The 16,241-nt window shown below is 29.1% G+C and overlaps 2 protein-coding genes across 2 annotated transcripts; both read right to left on the reverse strand.

Moving 5' to 3' along the window:
• Nucleotides 1–1,622: 1,622 nt before the first annotated feature.
• On the reverse strand, nucleotides 1,623–5,444 carry LOC126836331 (heat shock protein 60A-like). Its single transcript, XM_050569561.1, has 10 exons — nucleotides 5,273–5,444; nucleotides 4,591–4,746; nucleotides 4,280–4,532; nucleotides 4,053–4,201; nucleotides 3,855–3,978; nucleotides 3,490–3,658; nucleotides 2,957–3,164; nucleotides 2,579–2,888; nucleotides 2,110–2,288; nucleotides 1,623–1,985 (listed from the first exon to the last, which is right to left on the reverse strand). The coding sequence occupies exons 2-10, from the start codon at nucleotides 4,744–4,746 to the stop codon at nucleotides 1,866–1,868; spliced, it is 1,668 nt and encodes a 555-aa protein (XP_050425518.1). The 5' UTR covers nucleotides 5,273–5,444; the 3' UTR covers nucleotides 1,623–1,865.
• A 1,301-nt stretch (nucleotides 5,445–6,745) lies between these two features.
• LOC126836443 (leucine-rich repeats and immunoglobulin-like domains protein 3) lies at nucleotides 6,746–15,543 on the reverse strand. Its single transcript, XM_050569832.1, has 14 exons — nucleotides 15,005–15,543; nucleotides 13,139–13,210; nucleotides 12,997–13,068; nucleotides 12,787–12,924; nucleotides 12,557–12,700; nucleotides 12,337–12,480; nucleotides 11,366–11,506; nucleotides 11,135–11,278; nucleotides 10,344–10,735; nucleotides 9,941–10,261; nucleotides 9,567–9,848; nucleotides 9,213–9,488; nucleotides 8,786–9,016; nucleotides 6,746–7,351 (listed from the first exon to the last, which is right to left on the reverse strand). The coding sequence occupies exons 1-14, from the start codon at nucleotides 15,172–15,174 to the stop codon at nucleotides 7,011–7,013; spliced, it is 2,868 nt and encodes a 955-aa protein (XP_050425789.1). The 5' UTR covers nucleotides 15,175–15,543; the 3' UTR covers nucleotides 6,746–7,010.
• Nucleotides 15,544–16,241: the final 698 nt, after the last annotated feature.

Below are 16,241 nucleotides of genomic sequence, written 5' to 3' on the forward strand. Positions count from 1 at the left end.
GTGATTAAATCACTAACCAATAAGTACCATACAAGTGTGCGATTTCTGATCTATAGAGTTGCTACACGAAGAAATCGGTTCAGCGGCTTAGAAGATACACACTGGAAAATAAAAACACATCATTGTTAATACAGTATCTTCCTGGTAAAACCCCTTCGGGAATCGCAATACTCTTTTTGATTCACTAATTTACACAGCTTGGATGTGATTAAGATTATTGTGACTATTATTATAATTCAACTCCTTAATAGATATTGGATCAAGGCCCCTTAAAACGCATACTGTTTTATAAGTGTTAGGGTACAACAATATAGCAGTGAAGTAAAATATTTCATATTAAAATACTTCTTCAAATAACTAAATCATATTTCAATAAAAAATAAAAAAATTTAATCATATTTTGAAAAAAACAATTTAATATATAGCACATACAAACATGTGTATATGTTCTTGGCTCTTTATAAATTAATGCAGCGCCATGGTGCCAATCTAATATGTAATTAATATGTATTTAAGTATTTGTAAAAAAAAAAAATACACTATAATCTACCTATAAAAACAGACAACAATCAACAACGAATCTTGTAGTTTTAAAAATAAATTTTAACAATAAAATATAATATAAAGGTACAAAAACCGATTGTGTAATATATTAAATTTAAAAATGGTAACAATTTTATATTCCAACTGTATAAAAAGTCAGGTTTCCTTGAAATGGCGTTGCTATTATAATATTAGGATTTGGATTTTTATTTACACACTAAAAACAACCTAATTATAAAAAAAAATTCAAGTTTTATATACTCAACAACATGATTTTAGAACGAACGTAAACTACGTTCGTAAAAAAAAACATTTTTGTAATGTGTTGTATATGTTTAACAATTGAGTAATTTTCTGAAATTTATTTTAAGTATTATTTCTTATTATTTTATGTTTGATTAATTCAAGTGGTCTACAAATAATGCAATAGTGCAATTAATGTACATTGCAATTTGTAGTAATTGCAAATAAGAAAATTTATAATTTTGGTTTTGTAATTAATGTAACCACTTAAATTGAAAAACAAAAACCGGCCAAATTAGGTTTAAGCAAAATAAAAAAAATGTTTAACAAATTTTTTTTGTACAGCCCATTTCAAATTTTATAATATAAAAATATAACAAATAAAACACAAAATATGCTATTTTTTAACAATTTAAAGTAAATGCCTCGGTTGTTTTTGGTAAAAAATTAAAACGTAAATACATCAAATCATAAAAACATAAATATATAACAGAGCTATTGACTAGTCCATTTTGCATTATAAAGCTTATGATCAACCTAACAGTCACTGCCTTGCCCACAAAGAGTACTTAAAAATATGCATTGAATAAATTAAAAAATATATACAGTTTTATATAAACAATAAAACGTTAATAATTTGTTTTACATACTAAAAGTTTTCATTGTAAAATTTTGAATTCAAAAGATTCGTTAAATAGTTAATATTGGTACTTTAAAATTAAAAGTTCCACAGAAAAATTTTTTGGGAGCAGATAAATGATATGTAAATGTTTTTAATAAAATAACAATTTTAAAATTATTACGTCATTGTTTTATTTTACAATTATTATTTTTTAGTTTTAGAAATACATTTTATTTATTTTTATTGCAGGAATAATTTTTACTAAATAGAGCAAGGTGGTAAAACGATTACAAAATTAACTTAAACTGTGGATTAAAAAACAATGAATATATATATATCACAGATTTAACTTCTAGTTGAACAACCGACTACATATTATAAAAATAACAAATAACGTCTTATAAATATATTTACAGTAAACAAAAATAAATATCAGTCTTATTTTATGAAAAATTGACTAGTTTTGGCTGACGGCCGATGACTGTTCATCTTTTTTCTGCAACTCTACGACTACCACTTCAGCCGTTGTCAATAATGATGCAACACCTGCAGCGTCTTTCAAGGCGGTTCGAACGACCTAATATAGAAATCATATAATAATTTAACTGTCACTAATACACCACACAGGTTAATACTAAAAAAAAAAAAATTAATGATTTTTTAAATCCAATTTATGTCTTATTAGTTGGGGGCACACTCACTTTAGTGGGATCGATAATTCCTTTTTCGATCATGTTGCCATACTCGTTGTTTAACACATCGTAACCGTAGTCGTCTGTACCGTCTAATACTTTAGCGACCACCACACTTCCGTCTACGCCTGCGTTTTGGGCGATCGTCATGCACGGCATAGTCAAGGCTTTACGTACGATTTCAACTCCTATAAAATTGATTAATCGACATGTTATTACGATATTATCGTTCTATAACATTATATTATAATCATAGATTAAATACACTATAGACAAACAATGCCCATGTTATGATTGGCAATTAATGATGGGAAGGGTGGGCATAGCTAAACACAGAATAAAACATAATATGTGATGCACCGGTAGGCATATATGTTTGAAATCCATTCTAAGCCTTTTGACAGAAAAATTAACTACAAAATGAGATTCCATATTATGCATTGTTTATCAATATAATTATTAACACCACGCTACTAACCAATTTTTTGATCGTCATTGGACACCTGTAAGCCGTCCAGTACAGTACAACAACGGATCAAAGCGGTGCCGCCTCCGGCAACGATACCTTCTTCGATAGCAGCACGGGTCGCGTTCAATGCGTCGTTTACTCGTTCTTTTTTTTCTTTAACCTCCACTTCACTGCTGCCACCGATTTTCAGTACAGCTATACCCGAAACTAAACGAGCCAGACGTTGTTGCAATATTTCACTTTTGTTGTTATCGTTCGCTTTGATTTCATCCCGGATTTTTTCGGCACGGTTTTCTATGTCTTTTTGCGAGCCTTTACCCTGTTATGTAATTTTTTTGTTAATAAGGGCCTAAACAAATGGTACATATTTTTCAAAAATACAATTACCTTCAGCAGTAACGTATCATTTTTGGTAATGACGACTTCCTTGACCTCACCAAAATTATCGGCCACAATGTCTTCCAATTTCAATTCGTTTCCTTCTTGTCCAAATACTACACCACCAGTGGCAATGGCCATATCGGTCAACATGTCGTTGCGGTTATCGCCAAAGCCTGGTGCTTTAACAGCGACGACATTAAGGCCAATTTTCAATCTTTTTAAAAAGAAACAATGTGTCATTACACCAAATAGTTTACTGCGCTATTGTATTATCAGTCGAATGTAAATTGATTTATGCAATTCTTCTTTAACTTCAACAAAAGAAATATATATGTATTTAAAACTAGCAGTTTTGTAGTTATTGTTGGTTATTTTGGTAGCAATGTATGATTAACATAGGACATTTTTTTTTTTTTTAATTATTCCAATAATGTCCAGCTGAATCCAACAGATGTTAGGGTTTTTCTAAAGAATTTAATTGAGATTGTTCATTCCCTTTTTCATAATATAAGTTACAATTTTAAATTAGATTATATTACCTATTTAAGACTAGCATTCCAGTTACGTCGCTGTGAAAATCTTCAGCCACGATAACGAGGGGTTTGCGTTGGGCGTTGGCCAATTCCAAAGGACGAATTATCGACTGTATAGAAGAAATCTTTCTCTCGCTGAACAATACCAAAGCATCTTGAAATTCCACTTTGTCGCCTAAAACACAATAAATTAAGTAAAATGGGAATACTAAACATATAATTTTTTAATTATGTCATTCAAAAAGTGTGTAAATTTAAAATTAAATATTTGTCCCATTTCAACAGGCTTGTTTCAAAACAATTAAGTCTAAACATAAAATCTACATTATACATTGTATTATTAAATTTGTTATTTTCATTCATTTATTTACTTTTTGCATTAGTGACGAAGTACGGCGACACATAACCTTTATCGAATTTCAATCCTTCGATTACTTCCAATTCGTCGTCTAAGGTATTCCCACTCTTAACCGTTACTACACCGTCCTTACCTACCTAAATAGAAAATAGCTTACTTATTATCACTATTTTCTTATATTTAAATATATAATATATTGAATTATTTTTACTTTTTCTATCGCAGACGAAATAAGTTTTCCAATGCTAGTATCACCATTAGCAGAAATAGTTGCGACTTGAGCAAACTCATCAGAAGTCGCTACTACTTTAGAAACCATGCCCAAATAGGATTTCGCTGCGTTGATGGCTAACATAACGCCTGAAAAAAAAAAAATGCATACACATACCAAAAGTTAAAACATTATATTAACGGGTATAGTGCTGATGACAATTTTACCTTTTCTTATTTCGACCGGGTTGGCTCCTTGGATGATTTTTTTAAATCCTTCTTTGGCAATAGCTCGCGCCAGCACCGTTGCGGTTGTTGTACCGTCGCCTGCTTCATCATTAGTGTTATTGGCAACTTCCTGTACAAGTTTGGCTCCGATATTCTGAAATTTATCTTCCAGTTCAATGCTTCTGGCAACTGTTACGCCATCCTTTGTGATTTTTGGAGTACCCCAATGTTGTTCTAGAATAACATTTCGTCCCTGTAATTCATTAAACGTTAAGCACCATAATTCAAGATCCGCATTGATAACAGCTAACCTTTGGACCCATAGTGACTGCTACAGCGTCAGCAAGTACGTCGACTCCTTCGAGCATACGTTTTCTTACTTCAGCTCCAAATTTCACATCCTTGGCGTAGGTTCTCGACAAATGTCTGGCAACATTGTTTTTTGCCAATTGAGTTAAACGATACATCTGAAAATTCAAATAAATAAAAAACGAAGCACTACTGTTGAAGATAACTCGATATGTGAAGATAATAAGTATTAGATATAATAAAATGCTATTATAATATTATAATTATATACCATAGTATTTATTGTTGAAAATATTAGATATTTCCATGGAAATCAAATCAAACAAACATATTAAAAGGCAGTCGTTTAAATAAATTGGATAACATTTCAACAGACACCAATGTAACTGAAATATTTTATCATATTTCCCGGAAAATAATTTTAAAAATGCATAATATCTATGACGTCACTAAATGATTTCAAAATTATTTTTATTTTGGAAAAATTTTAACATACGAAATAAACATAGAACGCTTGTACAAATGTAAATTGTAATATTGATAACCGGATTGCCAGAATTCCTTATTATTGTAATTAAATTAAAGAGCAACTTCGCGTTTACTATATTATAAAATTAAATGTCGGTAAACACTCGATAGTGCTGTGTGTGTAAATATAATAAAATTTAAAAAATAATATCTTACTTCGGTGGAATGGAATTGTATACAATATTTTTCGAATAAACGAGATATTATATTTTACAAGATAATTTGTCGCAATCCACTTGACAATTAATTAATTTCATTTGGGGGAAAAAAATGAATAACAAGCCGGCCGACTAAAAAATAATAAATACAAAAGAAATCTAAAAAGTTAACAGACCAACCGCTTAACCGCAACAATCATAGCTATATAGACAGGAAACTTCTAGAAGAAAAATGGTGACCGGAAACAGTGTGACCAACAGAACATTGTCAAGGAAAAAGTGAAAAAAAAACCCGCCAATTTTAAAACTGAATATGTGTTGAACTATATTTTGTTTAAACCCCTAACCCGGCATTGCATCTTTAAAGATACATGTATTTTATTTATAACTTTCCACGAGCAATCTAAAATAGACTATTATTTTTGATATTTAAAAATTATCCCTTGCCAAGTTAAGGGGGCGTGGCACGATTTAGGCATGTTTGAAAAGCAACAAATATTGAGTTGACCTAAATGGAGGAGACGTTTGTCACATTATGATTAAAGGTGTTATGGAGTTTTTATAACGAGGTCATTTTTACATATTGTTGTATTTAATGTGTAACGATTTTTGTTCATTCAGATTGTTTTAAGGTTTTTGTAAATAAAGATGTACATTGCAAAAATTATACAATGTGAAAGAAAAAGAATATGCCTACAAATGTTTTATTTCATAACAATCACCGTAAAATTGATAATTAAAACAAGTCGCACCGGACTAAAAATTTCATTAATGCATTCATAGATTGGTATTATGTATAACACTTTTCATTATTTTCAAATTATAATGAGTAAGTTAGTAAATTAATAAGTTGACTTTACATTTATCTATTATATAATATTATTCTAATAAAATTATTATAAATATATTTGAATGCTTTATTTCATAAAAAAAACTATTTGTTACAATGTATTTGTTAAGAATTCAGCTATATTTTACACAACATTTTTTTTTATCTGTATTTAAATAACTTTTTTTCTACGCCATATAATAGTTTTTCAACACCTAATATTATTTTAAATAATATAATGATACATTATCATTTATTAAGAATTGTTTAAATAGATATTTGAATCGAGCAGAATTAACAATAAGAAAAAGTCTTATAAAAGAGGAATGGTTCGGGTTAATTGTCTTATAAATCCGGTTATTCTCTCAAATTTTTAGTGCAACGCTACTTTATTAACGTTTACATAGATTCGATCAAAAGAAACTGTAGATCGTTGTAAATTCAATAAATTTTTAGTTCTACATCGAAGCTAAAACTAATACAAGTTGATTTTTTAGGAATTTCGCAAGATTCGATAAATGAAATAACGAATCAATAGATTGTTTTTTTTTTTTTTTAAATACACAATATATTAATACAAAATATTATCTTAATATTATTAATAAGTTAAGTAAAAAAAAAAAATTTAAAACAGGAACCATTTTGAGACGCTTTACATATTATAATAAATATATATATATATGTATATAAAACTATTAAGTTTTTATTAAATTCTAAGTAGGATAAAGAAATAATAAAAATAATACAATTATTACTATAATAATAAAATCATCATAATACTTATAAAGTTGAATAAAATAAAATTGAGGATGTATTCAAACGTTAAGTCGATATGACCGCATCATAATTGCCGTCCTCAAGTTACGTGAAAAATTTTGCAAAAAAAATCGAAAACGTCACGTTAATACTAAGTAGGTGTTTCAGTTGGCACGTACAGACATACGTATGAGTTTGGTTGGTGGACAAACGGCGAAGAGCACTGAGCAACGCTGGCCGGATAAACAGGAATCGAACACGGACGATTAGGAGACGTGTTGAAGCAATAGACTTTGCTACAATTGCTCTCGTCGTGGCTGCATGGAGATTTTGGAATAGGCAATTGCATAGATATTGTCGGCTCGTTAGATGGACGGTATTTGACTGAATTTTCGCCCAACACGACCGTACCGCCGCTGGCCAGCAACGGTATTGTTATTTCTGGCGACGAATCACTGGCACAGTTATCCGATTGAGGGAACGGATTTACACCTGAAATACATAAATATATATATACATAAGTATAAAATGTAAATTATTTCAATTAAATGCCAGTTTAGGTGCAAATTAACCGACGTTAAAAAGAGACACAACTCTAAAACTAACATAAATAGAAATTTGTCATGTAAACAATATGCCTAAACTTTCTCATAGTGGTTTTGTAGATGGTTAATTTTGGTTTTGCTTGACATCAATTTTTAACAAATTACTATGAATTATTAACAATTGTGAATGTTTGTGAAAGCATTTAACGGATAAATTAATGCTGCTAGAATTCGGTAGAGAGTCTATCATAGAAGTACTTGAAATAAAAAACTTCTAAACATAAGTTTAACACATGTAAAAGACAAATAAATGTATAATATTATATTCTTTCCATACTTTTGAAAAAATGAAACCAACACTTTTAACGTTAGATATTAGTTTTGTAATTATTTATATTATATTAATAAACAATTGTATATTAATTAGATTAGATTTATGTGCAAGAATATCTGACCAAACTAGCGTCGTTTTTAAATAGTCAAGTTTAAAAAATTACCCGTACAATGTGCCTAATTTTTAAGACCACATTAAAAAGTAAAAAATTTTTGGCCTGTGAAATACATATGATTTTGTTAAAAAAACAAATGGTATTTTGTAAGAATTATTATAATAAATTTCTCTTGGAATTGTTACAATTAAATTACTATATAAGAAATCTTCCTCGTTTGGAGGCAATTATAGTTTAAAGTAGGCCGTTAAAAAAAATTTTATACAAAGGAAAATGTTTTTACATTTTATTATTTTACAACCATTTTGTTGAAGACAAGAAAAACGTTTTGAATCCACAATGATAACATAAATATGAGTATTTTAAATAGAAAAATATTAAAACTTTTTTATGTAAGAAAAAAAAACAAATTTGTGTATATAATATGTAAATATTATTTTTACGGTGTTAAAAAGCAACAATTATTATTTCTAATAAAAAAAATCCTCCTTACAATTTTATGTTGAGGCTTATACATTTGTAATGTATAAGATATATTTGATAACAATCAAACATCAAACTATTAAAAGGAATAATGTAAATGTCTACATTTTTTAAGTATATTTTTTTGTTAATTGGGCTTGTTTTAAAAATATTGTTAAAATATTTCTAATGTAGACTTAAGGTTCACGGTCAAAAAAAAAAACTGAACCCGTTAACTGAAAAATAATGTGATCTTTCCAAACAATATAATACGATATAAGTTGTTGATTTTTATATAAATATCTAAAACCTGTGTCTTTAACTTTATCAAAGTCCGATAATTATCATGGCAGTCGTATAATGTTTATCGTTTTGAATGATGACAATATTATGACGTTTCAAATTAGTAAACCTTGAGATTAGAAGTAGTTTCTTTCTGAATAGAACAAACTCTTCACTCTCAAACTTACATTCATTGTATAGCTGCTCTTGACTTCTTTTCGGAGAATCACCGGTGCCGCTGTCTTTGCTGTTAGTCGAGTTTAACGATTTATCATCGGCGATATTGTTCGTTAAATTCAATGTCGGACGTCTCGTTCGGTAAATGAACAAAACCCAAATGGCCGACGTAATGACAACACACACAATTACCGCGATAATAACCAATCCCAGAGCGTACTCATAGATCAGGCTTCGATAAACTAGAAAGATAAAAAAAAAAAAAATGAATTATTTATCTAAAGTAATAAAAATATTTACATTTCATACATGCAGAGTTTAAACTGGACACTAGATGTCAAATTTATTTTTTAAAATGTGCACAATATACAAAATAGTAACAAATATGTTGTAAATAATTTTTATAATGTTAATAAAAAAAAACGCTTGCAAACTCACATGGCATAATCATAACTTCAGCTTCTTGCTTTTTTATTCCTAACGAATTAGCAATTTCACACTGGTAAGTGCCCGAGTCTTCTACGTTCGATTCCATTATGACCAACAGTTGGTCCTCGGCAGTAAAAAAATGTCTGTTGCTCGGAGCGAGAGGATATCCGTTTTTCAGCCATTTGATTTTTGGTCTGGGGGAACCGTGGCTAAGACATTCCAAAACTATTTCTTCTCCCACTCTGACTTGTTTGCTGTACATAATGTTTCCAAAAGAGGGAGGTTCTAAAAAATTTGACAGAAAAAAAACATTTTCATCAATACAGTACATAACCTACGAAAAAAAAACAAAAGCAGCCGTACCCAAGACGGTAAGTGTTGCGTTGGCCGCTGTTGTTCCGGCAACATTTTTCGCCGTACAACTATAGACACCCATGTCTACTAGTTTCACGTTGACGATGAAAAATACATCGTCTTTTGCCATCACTTTCATACGACGTTCTTGAGCAGCCGGAAAATCGTTACCACCGTCTTTCTGCCACGATATTTGTGGAGCCGGATACCCATTGGCAGCACATTCTAATCGGGCGGTGTAGCCGGTTTTAACCGAACTGTTATCGGGCACTTTTATGAAAACGGGAAACACTACAAACACAGAATCAACGAAAAATGTTTTCTTCTAAATTTTGTCAACATAACTCATTCAATTTTTTAAAATCTCAAGTAACAATACTTACCGACAATGGACAACAAAGAACGATTTGAGTATGCAATGCCAAACTCGTTGGAAGCGACACATTGATATTTACCGCTTTGCGTCATTGAAATATTGTTCAGAGTCAACGTAGTATATTGTGTTACGCCATTGTACTCAAATGACGAATAGTGAAAATGATTCATCGACAACGAGTCCAAATCGTGGTTGTCTTTTTTCCATATGAAATGCATTTTCGCACTCGAAGAAGAATTAACTCCACATTTTAAAGTGATGTTTTGTCCTTCCAACGCCATTTTTGATTCTGGATGAAGTACAACCGAAGGTTTTGGACTCTCGGTCACTAAAAATATTATTATAGAACAGGGTTGAAAATAATTATATAAAAATTTAAAAAAACACTCTACATTTGATAAAATACTAACAACGCTTGAAATCGGCTGCCGGAACTTGTTCTATACTTTTTCCTCGGTTGACCTCGGGAAAACCGCAATAGGCGTTTATGAAGTTGAGCGATAACGGTCCGTTGACAATTGGCTCTTTCAACCAAGCCAAGGAACTGTCGCACACTAGGGATGAAGTATTCAGGTACAAGTAAACAAGACGAGGCATGTATCTAAACGAGCCCTCCTGCATTTCCACAATGTTGTTGCGGAGTAAATTTAACTCGTCTAAATTTTCCAAACCGTAAAAAGCGTCTTTTCTGATGTACAATATCTTGTTGTCGGCCAAACTTAATTTTTTCAAATGTTTCAGTCCGTTAAATGGTCCTTTCGCGTCTTCAATCATCCACGCCAAATGGTTGCGATCCATATTTCTAAAGGAAACATAAAAAAATAATAATGAAAAAATTCACAGCGATCAGACAAAATCCAATGAAACTTAAATTTGTTTTGTTTAAAAATTTACTCAATGTTTTAATTTATTTAATATTTCCACCAGAATAGGTACTTTTCCATTAAAAAAAATATAAATTTATAATATTAATTATAATATTATTTATAGTATTTTTATTTTAACAAATTTAAATTATTATAAAAGTATTTAAATACTTAATTATTTCAAATAACTTATATTATTTGTAACAGTAATTAAAAATGTATTTCAATTAAAATCAGTTATTTCACGTGCTTAAAAACAATTGTATTTAAATAATTTATTATAATATGTAATTTGTTGATCAAAGGAGAATTGCCGTGATCTAATTAAGACTTACAGAGTTTGTATCAATGGTGTGTTGTTAAAAGAACCTTCTTCGATAAACGATATTCTGTTGTTGTCCAAGTATAACTTTTGTAATTTTCTCAAATTTTCTAGATTATCTTTTTCTATGGATTGTAATTTATTGTTGGACATATCGCTGTACCAGGAAAAAATATTATTTTAAAAATGATTTTATTGTTACCGCCTCCGTTTTTTTTTTACAAATTTTGTTCCAATTACTTACAGTTCTTCCAACTCTGGGCAATATTCCCAGCCATTTTTTATTTGATCTATTTTATTGTGACTAATATTCAAATAGACGAGTGAATTCAGTCCGTACAGCCAGCCTTTAGACACTTTGCTTAAGCTGTTACTTTCCAAATGTCTGAAATCATACAAGAATTAATCAATAATGAATTAATATTAACAATTCTATAATATATTTTGTAAACATTGCTAGACTATCACATAATGAGTCTTTTTCTTAAAAAAATAAGTACAAAAAAATATAAACATTTGGTTTGTTAACATGTTTAAGGTATGTATAGGTTATAATATTTTTGTATATATAATTTGTTAATTAATTTTACTTAATTTGTTATAATTAATTAATCTATACCAACGTCATTCAAAATTGAGTCGACAAAATGTTTTCATATAAGTGTAATTGTTAAATTTGCAAGAGTCAAAATATGATAGTTTATTTCAATAGTCATCTAAATGCTTTTGGAGAGTTCAGAAAAAAATAATTTTTATCCATCGATATTTATAAAGCATCTAAAACCGACTACTTCAATCAAATATAGGCAATTTTTATTAAATAACAAATAATGAGTTACAGATTTAAAATACATTTTTATTTAACCGTATCAAATGATTTTTAATTTGAAATAATTTAGTACTGTCACAAATAATAAAACACAACAATTTCATTTTTTTTTGTTCACAAAATAAAATAAATTATATAATTAAATAACTTTTTTAACTTCATTATTATATCAATGAAAAAACATTTGAGTCAAATATGATTATTTAATTTCTTATTTAGTCATAACATCAAAACTATATTTAAAATCATTATTTCAATTTTTGTTAAAAAAAAAAAAATAAAGTTGTATGTATTTTTTTAAGTTACACTTTATTATTTTATTAACCATTTGAATTGGTATAAAAAAAACGCCCAGGTTTGACTTGGATTTATTTTATTGTACTTACAATGAACGTAAATTTGATAAACCATAAAACGATCCATCTAATAAATCTTCAATATTATTTTGTCTTAATATGACGGTCTTCAGGTTTCCTAACTCTTTAAATAAAAGACCTTCAATGACAGTAATATGGTTTTTACTTAAATCTCTGAAAAATAATTACAAACAATTAACTAATACTCAGTATTGGTTGTACGTATTTTGAAAATGGGTTTTATACTCACAGCAATTCTAGGTGCTCTAATTTCTTAAACACTCCAATGGGCATATTTTTCAGTCTATTGTGATATAATTTTAATTCTACAAGATGGTTCAGCGGGTCAAAACAATTTGTACTTATATTCGTAATGAGATTATTGTTTAAATTCCTAGAGAAATAAAAAAATATAATATAATGAAAGCATAATACAAGTAATCGGTTAGTTTGTTATATAAGTTAATTTTCATTACTAACAGCGTTCGCAAATGATTCGACGGAGGAAATGTATTGTCCGTTAACGCTGTTAATTTATTTTGGTTCATATCTAAACTTTTTAAGTGAGGCAAATTTTCCAAAGCTCCGTAATCTAATTTATCGATTTTATTGTGCGCTCTGGAAAATAATACAGTGGTGTTTTTAATAAATACTAAAAAAAAGAAGGAATAAACGAAAGTTGTTACTAACAAGTTTAAGTTGTTGACACTGGTTTTGTTTATAAAATACGGGAACGTGACGATGGCATTTTTATTCAATTTGCTGGAAAATAAAATCATCATATTTTAGTTATTTATTTAGTAATCTATATTATGTAATATTAAATACTTACAGCGTTGAAAGACGTAAATAGCTTTCAATTGTAATTTTTACATTGCCTCCAATTTTGTTGTTGCTTAAATCTCTGCAAATGGTAAAAAAACAATAATATTACACAAAAACGTAATGTTTTTTTTTTTTAATTATGTGAACAATATTTTAATAACAAACATCAATAGTTATTGTAATTTCTTAAAATCCACAGTAGGTAGTTCAATTATCAAAAATATGTTTTATATTATTTCACGAGGAACTTTCATAATTTAACAGTTACTACGTTGTGCTAAGGGATCTATTATAGTAGTCGCGCTACGTTTTAAAATTAGAAAGACATTGCATTCAAACTGACTTAATGATTTTAGGGAATTGCATGCGGTCTATTTTTTTGTTGTTTTTTAAAATTTTAAAGATTTCAGTTCTGTAAAGCAATCTGAGTTTTTTTTTTTTGACAACTTTACTAGGTTATGTAGGAAACAGATTTTTGGTGTCTTTATATGTAAAAATATCAAGAAATAAGTTGAAAAGACTAAATGTGTCGCTCAATCAGCCCAAAGCAGATGACTGTGAAGATTGTGTAAATCTTACAAACATACACAATATAGTCGAGTGTAGGCATTTCTCGTAATTGTTTCATCACGTACAAATAATCGCCCGTATACACCACTTATTATCGTCCGTTTTAAATTCGAGCGTATACGACTAATGAACTAACAAAACTTGCTTGAGAATATTTTAAATAGTCCGTGCACACTACTTGTTATGGTCTGTTTTAAGCTGGAACGCATACAATTTTACGTATAAGTTACAAAACGTATACAATAGAATTATTTATAGAATATACAGTAGCCTGTGTCGATTAATTTTTTTCGCGTTGTTCTTCCTAGGGCATGTTCACAGAGTATTCAAATTTTTTTTTTTAATTTTGTATAATACATTTTTATAATTTTACAGGTGGTTCAGCACTTAATAAATGTATTGCCTGTCTAAAGATTAAGATAGTTTTGGTCTAAAATATACCAAAATGGCTTTTACTCATAGAAAATATGATTTTAATTAAAAATAAATCCTTGAAGTTATATACAAATCAACTAATATGGTTGAAATTTATTAAAATCTCATTTTTTTTATAAATAATGACTATTATACAAAACTCCTTTAAAACATACCGCATGCAATTCCCTCAAACAAAAAATAATTCACCAAAATTAAAGTTATTTTTATTCGTATTTAATACTTATACCAGCTACAGATTCAAAAAATAGTTTTTTTTTTTGTTGGTAATTTGATTTATAGGTAAGAATTACGACAAATATTAGTTAAAATTTTATATTAATATTCCTACCAAATCTACAGATTCGCATTGAAGCCCTTATTTAAAAGAAATATTATCACTTCAAGTTATAACGTTAACCTGTAACCTATCCGATCCTAATATGCTCTGGTTCCTCTGTGCTGGTTTTTTTTTTTAGTATGCATGTTTGAATATCAAATTATCCAATTTGAATTACTTGTAATGTGTTATTGTTAGATATAGGGTTATTAACAAACATTGACAAACCAAAAAAAAAAACAGGGGGGTAAATTACTGAAGCCCAGTAATGTCTAATTTCTGATATTAACTATAGATAAAATATTGCTTAACAACTATAGTATAAAGTTGTTAATTTTTTTTTTATTCTAGGTACGTTATGTTAGTACTATAAGTTTCGGAATGAGTCATAAATCATTTTTTTCTCATTTTCTCCTTACTCCTCATAGTTTTATAATATTATGTTAGCGAATAAAAGTTATAATTTTCATTCAGTGTAATTATCAAATTGTTATACTACGACTTTGGTGTTACAATGATAAATGGTGACGATAATACTTAGGTACTCACAGGGACTCCGTCCATGGCGGCAATGGCTCGGGCAGTTTGTTTACTTGTTTGCCACTGCAGTCCACATAGGTGTCCAGGCATTGACATTTCTTGGGACATTCGTTTTTGCCATTGCATATTGCGTTCTCGTGAAATAGAATTAGCCAGAGCAGCCAATAGGTACTTAACATGGTGATTTACGAGACTTTTTGTTTAAACGTCACGTCGTTTCGGTTAACATTTTTTGAAATTAAATTAATTTGTTCTGAACTGTTAAAGATTTAGGTTTTTTTTTTTGTTATTGTGTCATTATGATGTTTTTTAAGACATTTTAAGCGTATCATCATCGACACACGACGAACGTAATGGAAAAAACACTGGCATTGCTCGAACGCGACGACACCATTGTCGCCTTAAATACTTACGACGCTAATAAAAAAAGGACGTTTAAAAATATAACTTGAAGGAAAATAGTTCACGGTTATTATATTGTTGGAATGGCCTTTTTTGTTTTGAAAATTATCTACACATATTTTTGTGTATACCTACTCTACACTGAATATAACATTATACACAATACGGTGTTATCACACATTTTTCCGTAACCACTATTGTACCACGAAAACGTTTCCAAGGAGATTATACAGTACTCGTGCGCGTTAAGTGGTCATTGCACCTACAGAATAATAATATGTGGTGTGCCGTACAAAGAAAAATATATTGTAATAATAACATATATTATAATAATATATGTTTTCTACCTACAAAAAAAAAATGAACAAGTAATTTATTATACATAAATAATACCCGGTTGAATTTATAACTGTGTGGATTGCCGCAGAAAACTCTAAGCACGACAGGTGAAATATATATTTAATTATTATTACAATAATATAATTTTACGGATTTCAAATAAAATATGTCGATTGTGGAATGCCTATCGGGGTGTAGGTAAGTTTAGGATGAATAAAATTTGCATAACAAAACGGCCGTTATTTGAAAAATATTAAATGATTTGCGGCTAACCTGTTTTGTATCGTAAAATTTTATTGCACAAAAAAAAAAACATAATATTTCCTACCCACCAAGTTTTGTCCCAATTATTTAACAGGACACTTACTTTAGGGACACTTTATTCGTGGTTCATTTTGTTTTATCAGGCAACATTAACAATGGTTTTCTTCAAAAACACCTTCTTGCTTACACATTGCCGAGTTCAGCTTTCCTAAAAATCTCAGTAGAAAATATTTTATTAGCT

This window comes from Adelges cooleyi, unplaced genomic scaffold (genome assembly GCF_023614345.1).
Source record: "Adelges cooleyi isolate 19-005CV unplaced genomic scaffold, UGA_ACOO_1.1 ACOO_flye_CR_arks_rails_tigmint_CR_PRNA_247, whole genome shotgun sequence".
Taxonomy (NCBI): Eukaryota; Metazoa; Arthropoda; class Insecta; order Hemiptera; family Adelgidae; genus Adelges; species Adelges cooleyi.

Coding starts and splice junctions, on each gene's coding strand:
- LOC126836331 (XM_050569561.1), bottom strand. CDS start 4,746: ATGTATCGTTTAACTCAATTGGCAAAAAACAATGTTGCCAGACATTTG. Junction 3,979..4,052: donor TTTCGTCTGCGATAGAAAAA/GTAAAAATAATT, acceptor TTTTCTATTTAG/GTAGGTAAGGACGGTGTAGT. Junction 3,165..3,489: donor GGAATGCTAGTCTTAAATAG/GTAATATAATCT, acceptor CTTTTTAAAAAG/ATTGAAAATTGGCCTTAATG.
- LOC126836443 (XM_050569832.1), bottom strand. CDS start 15,174: ATGTTAAGTACCTATTGGCTGCTCTGGCTAATTCTATTTCACGAGAAC. Junction 10,736..11,134: donor ACACCATTGATACAAACTCT/GTAAGTCTTAAT, acceptor TGTTTCCTTTAG/AAATATGGATCGCAACCATT. Junction 9,017..9,212: donor TGAAGTTATGATTATGCCAT/GTGAGTTTGCAA, acceptor TTATCTTTCTAG/TTTATCGAAGCCTGATCTAT.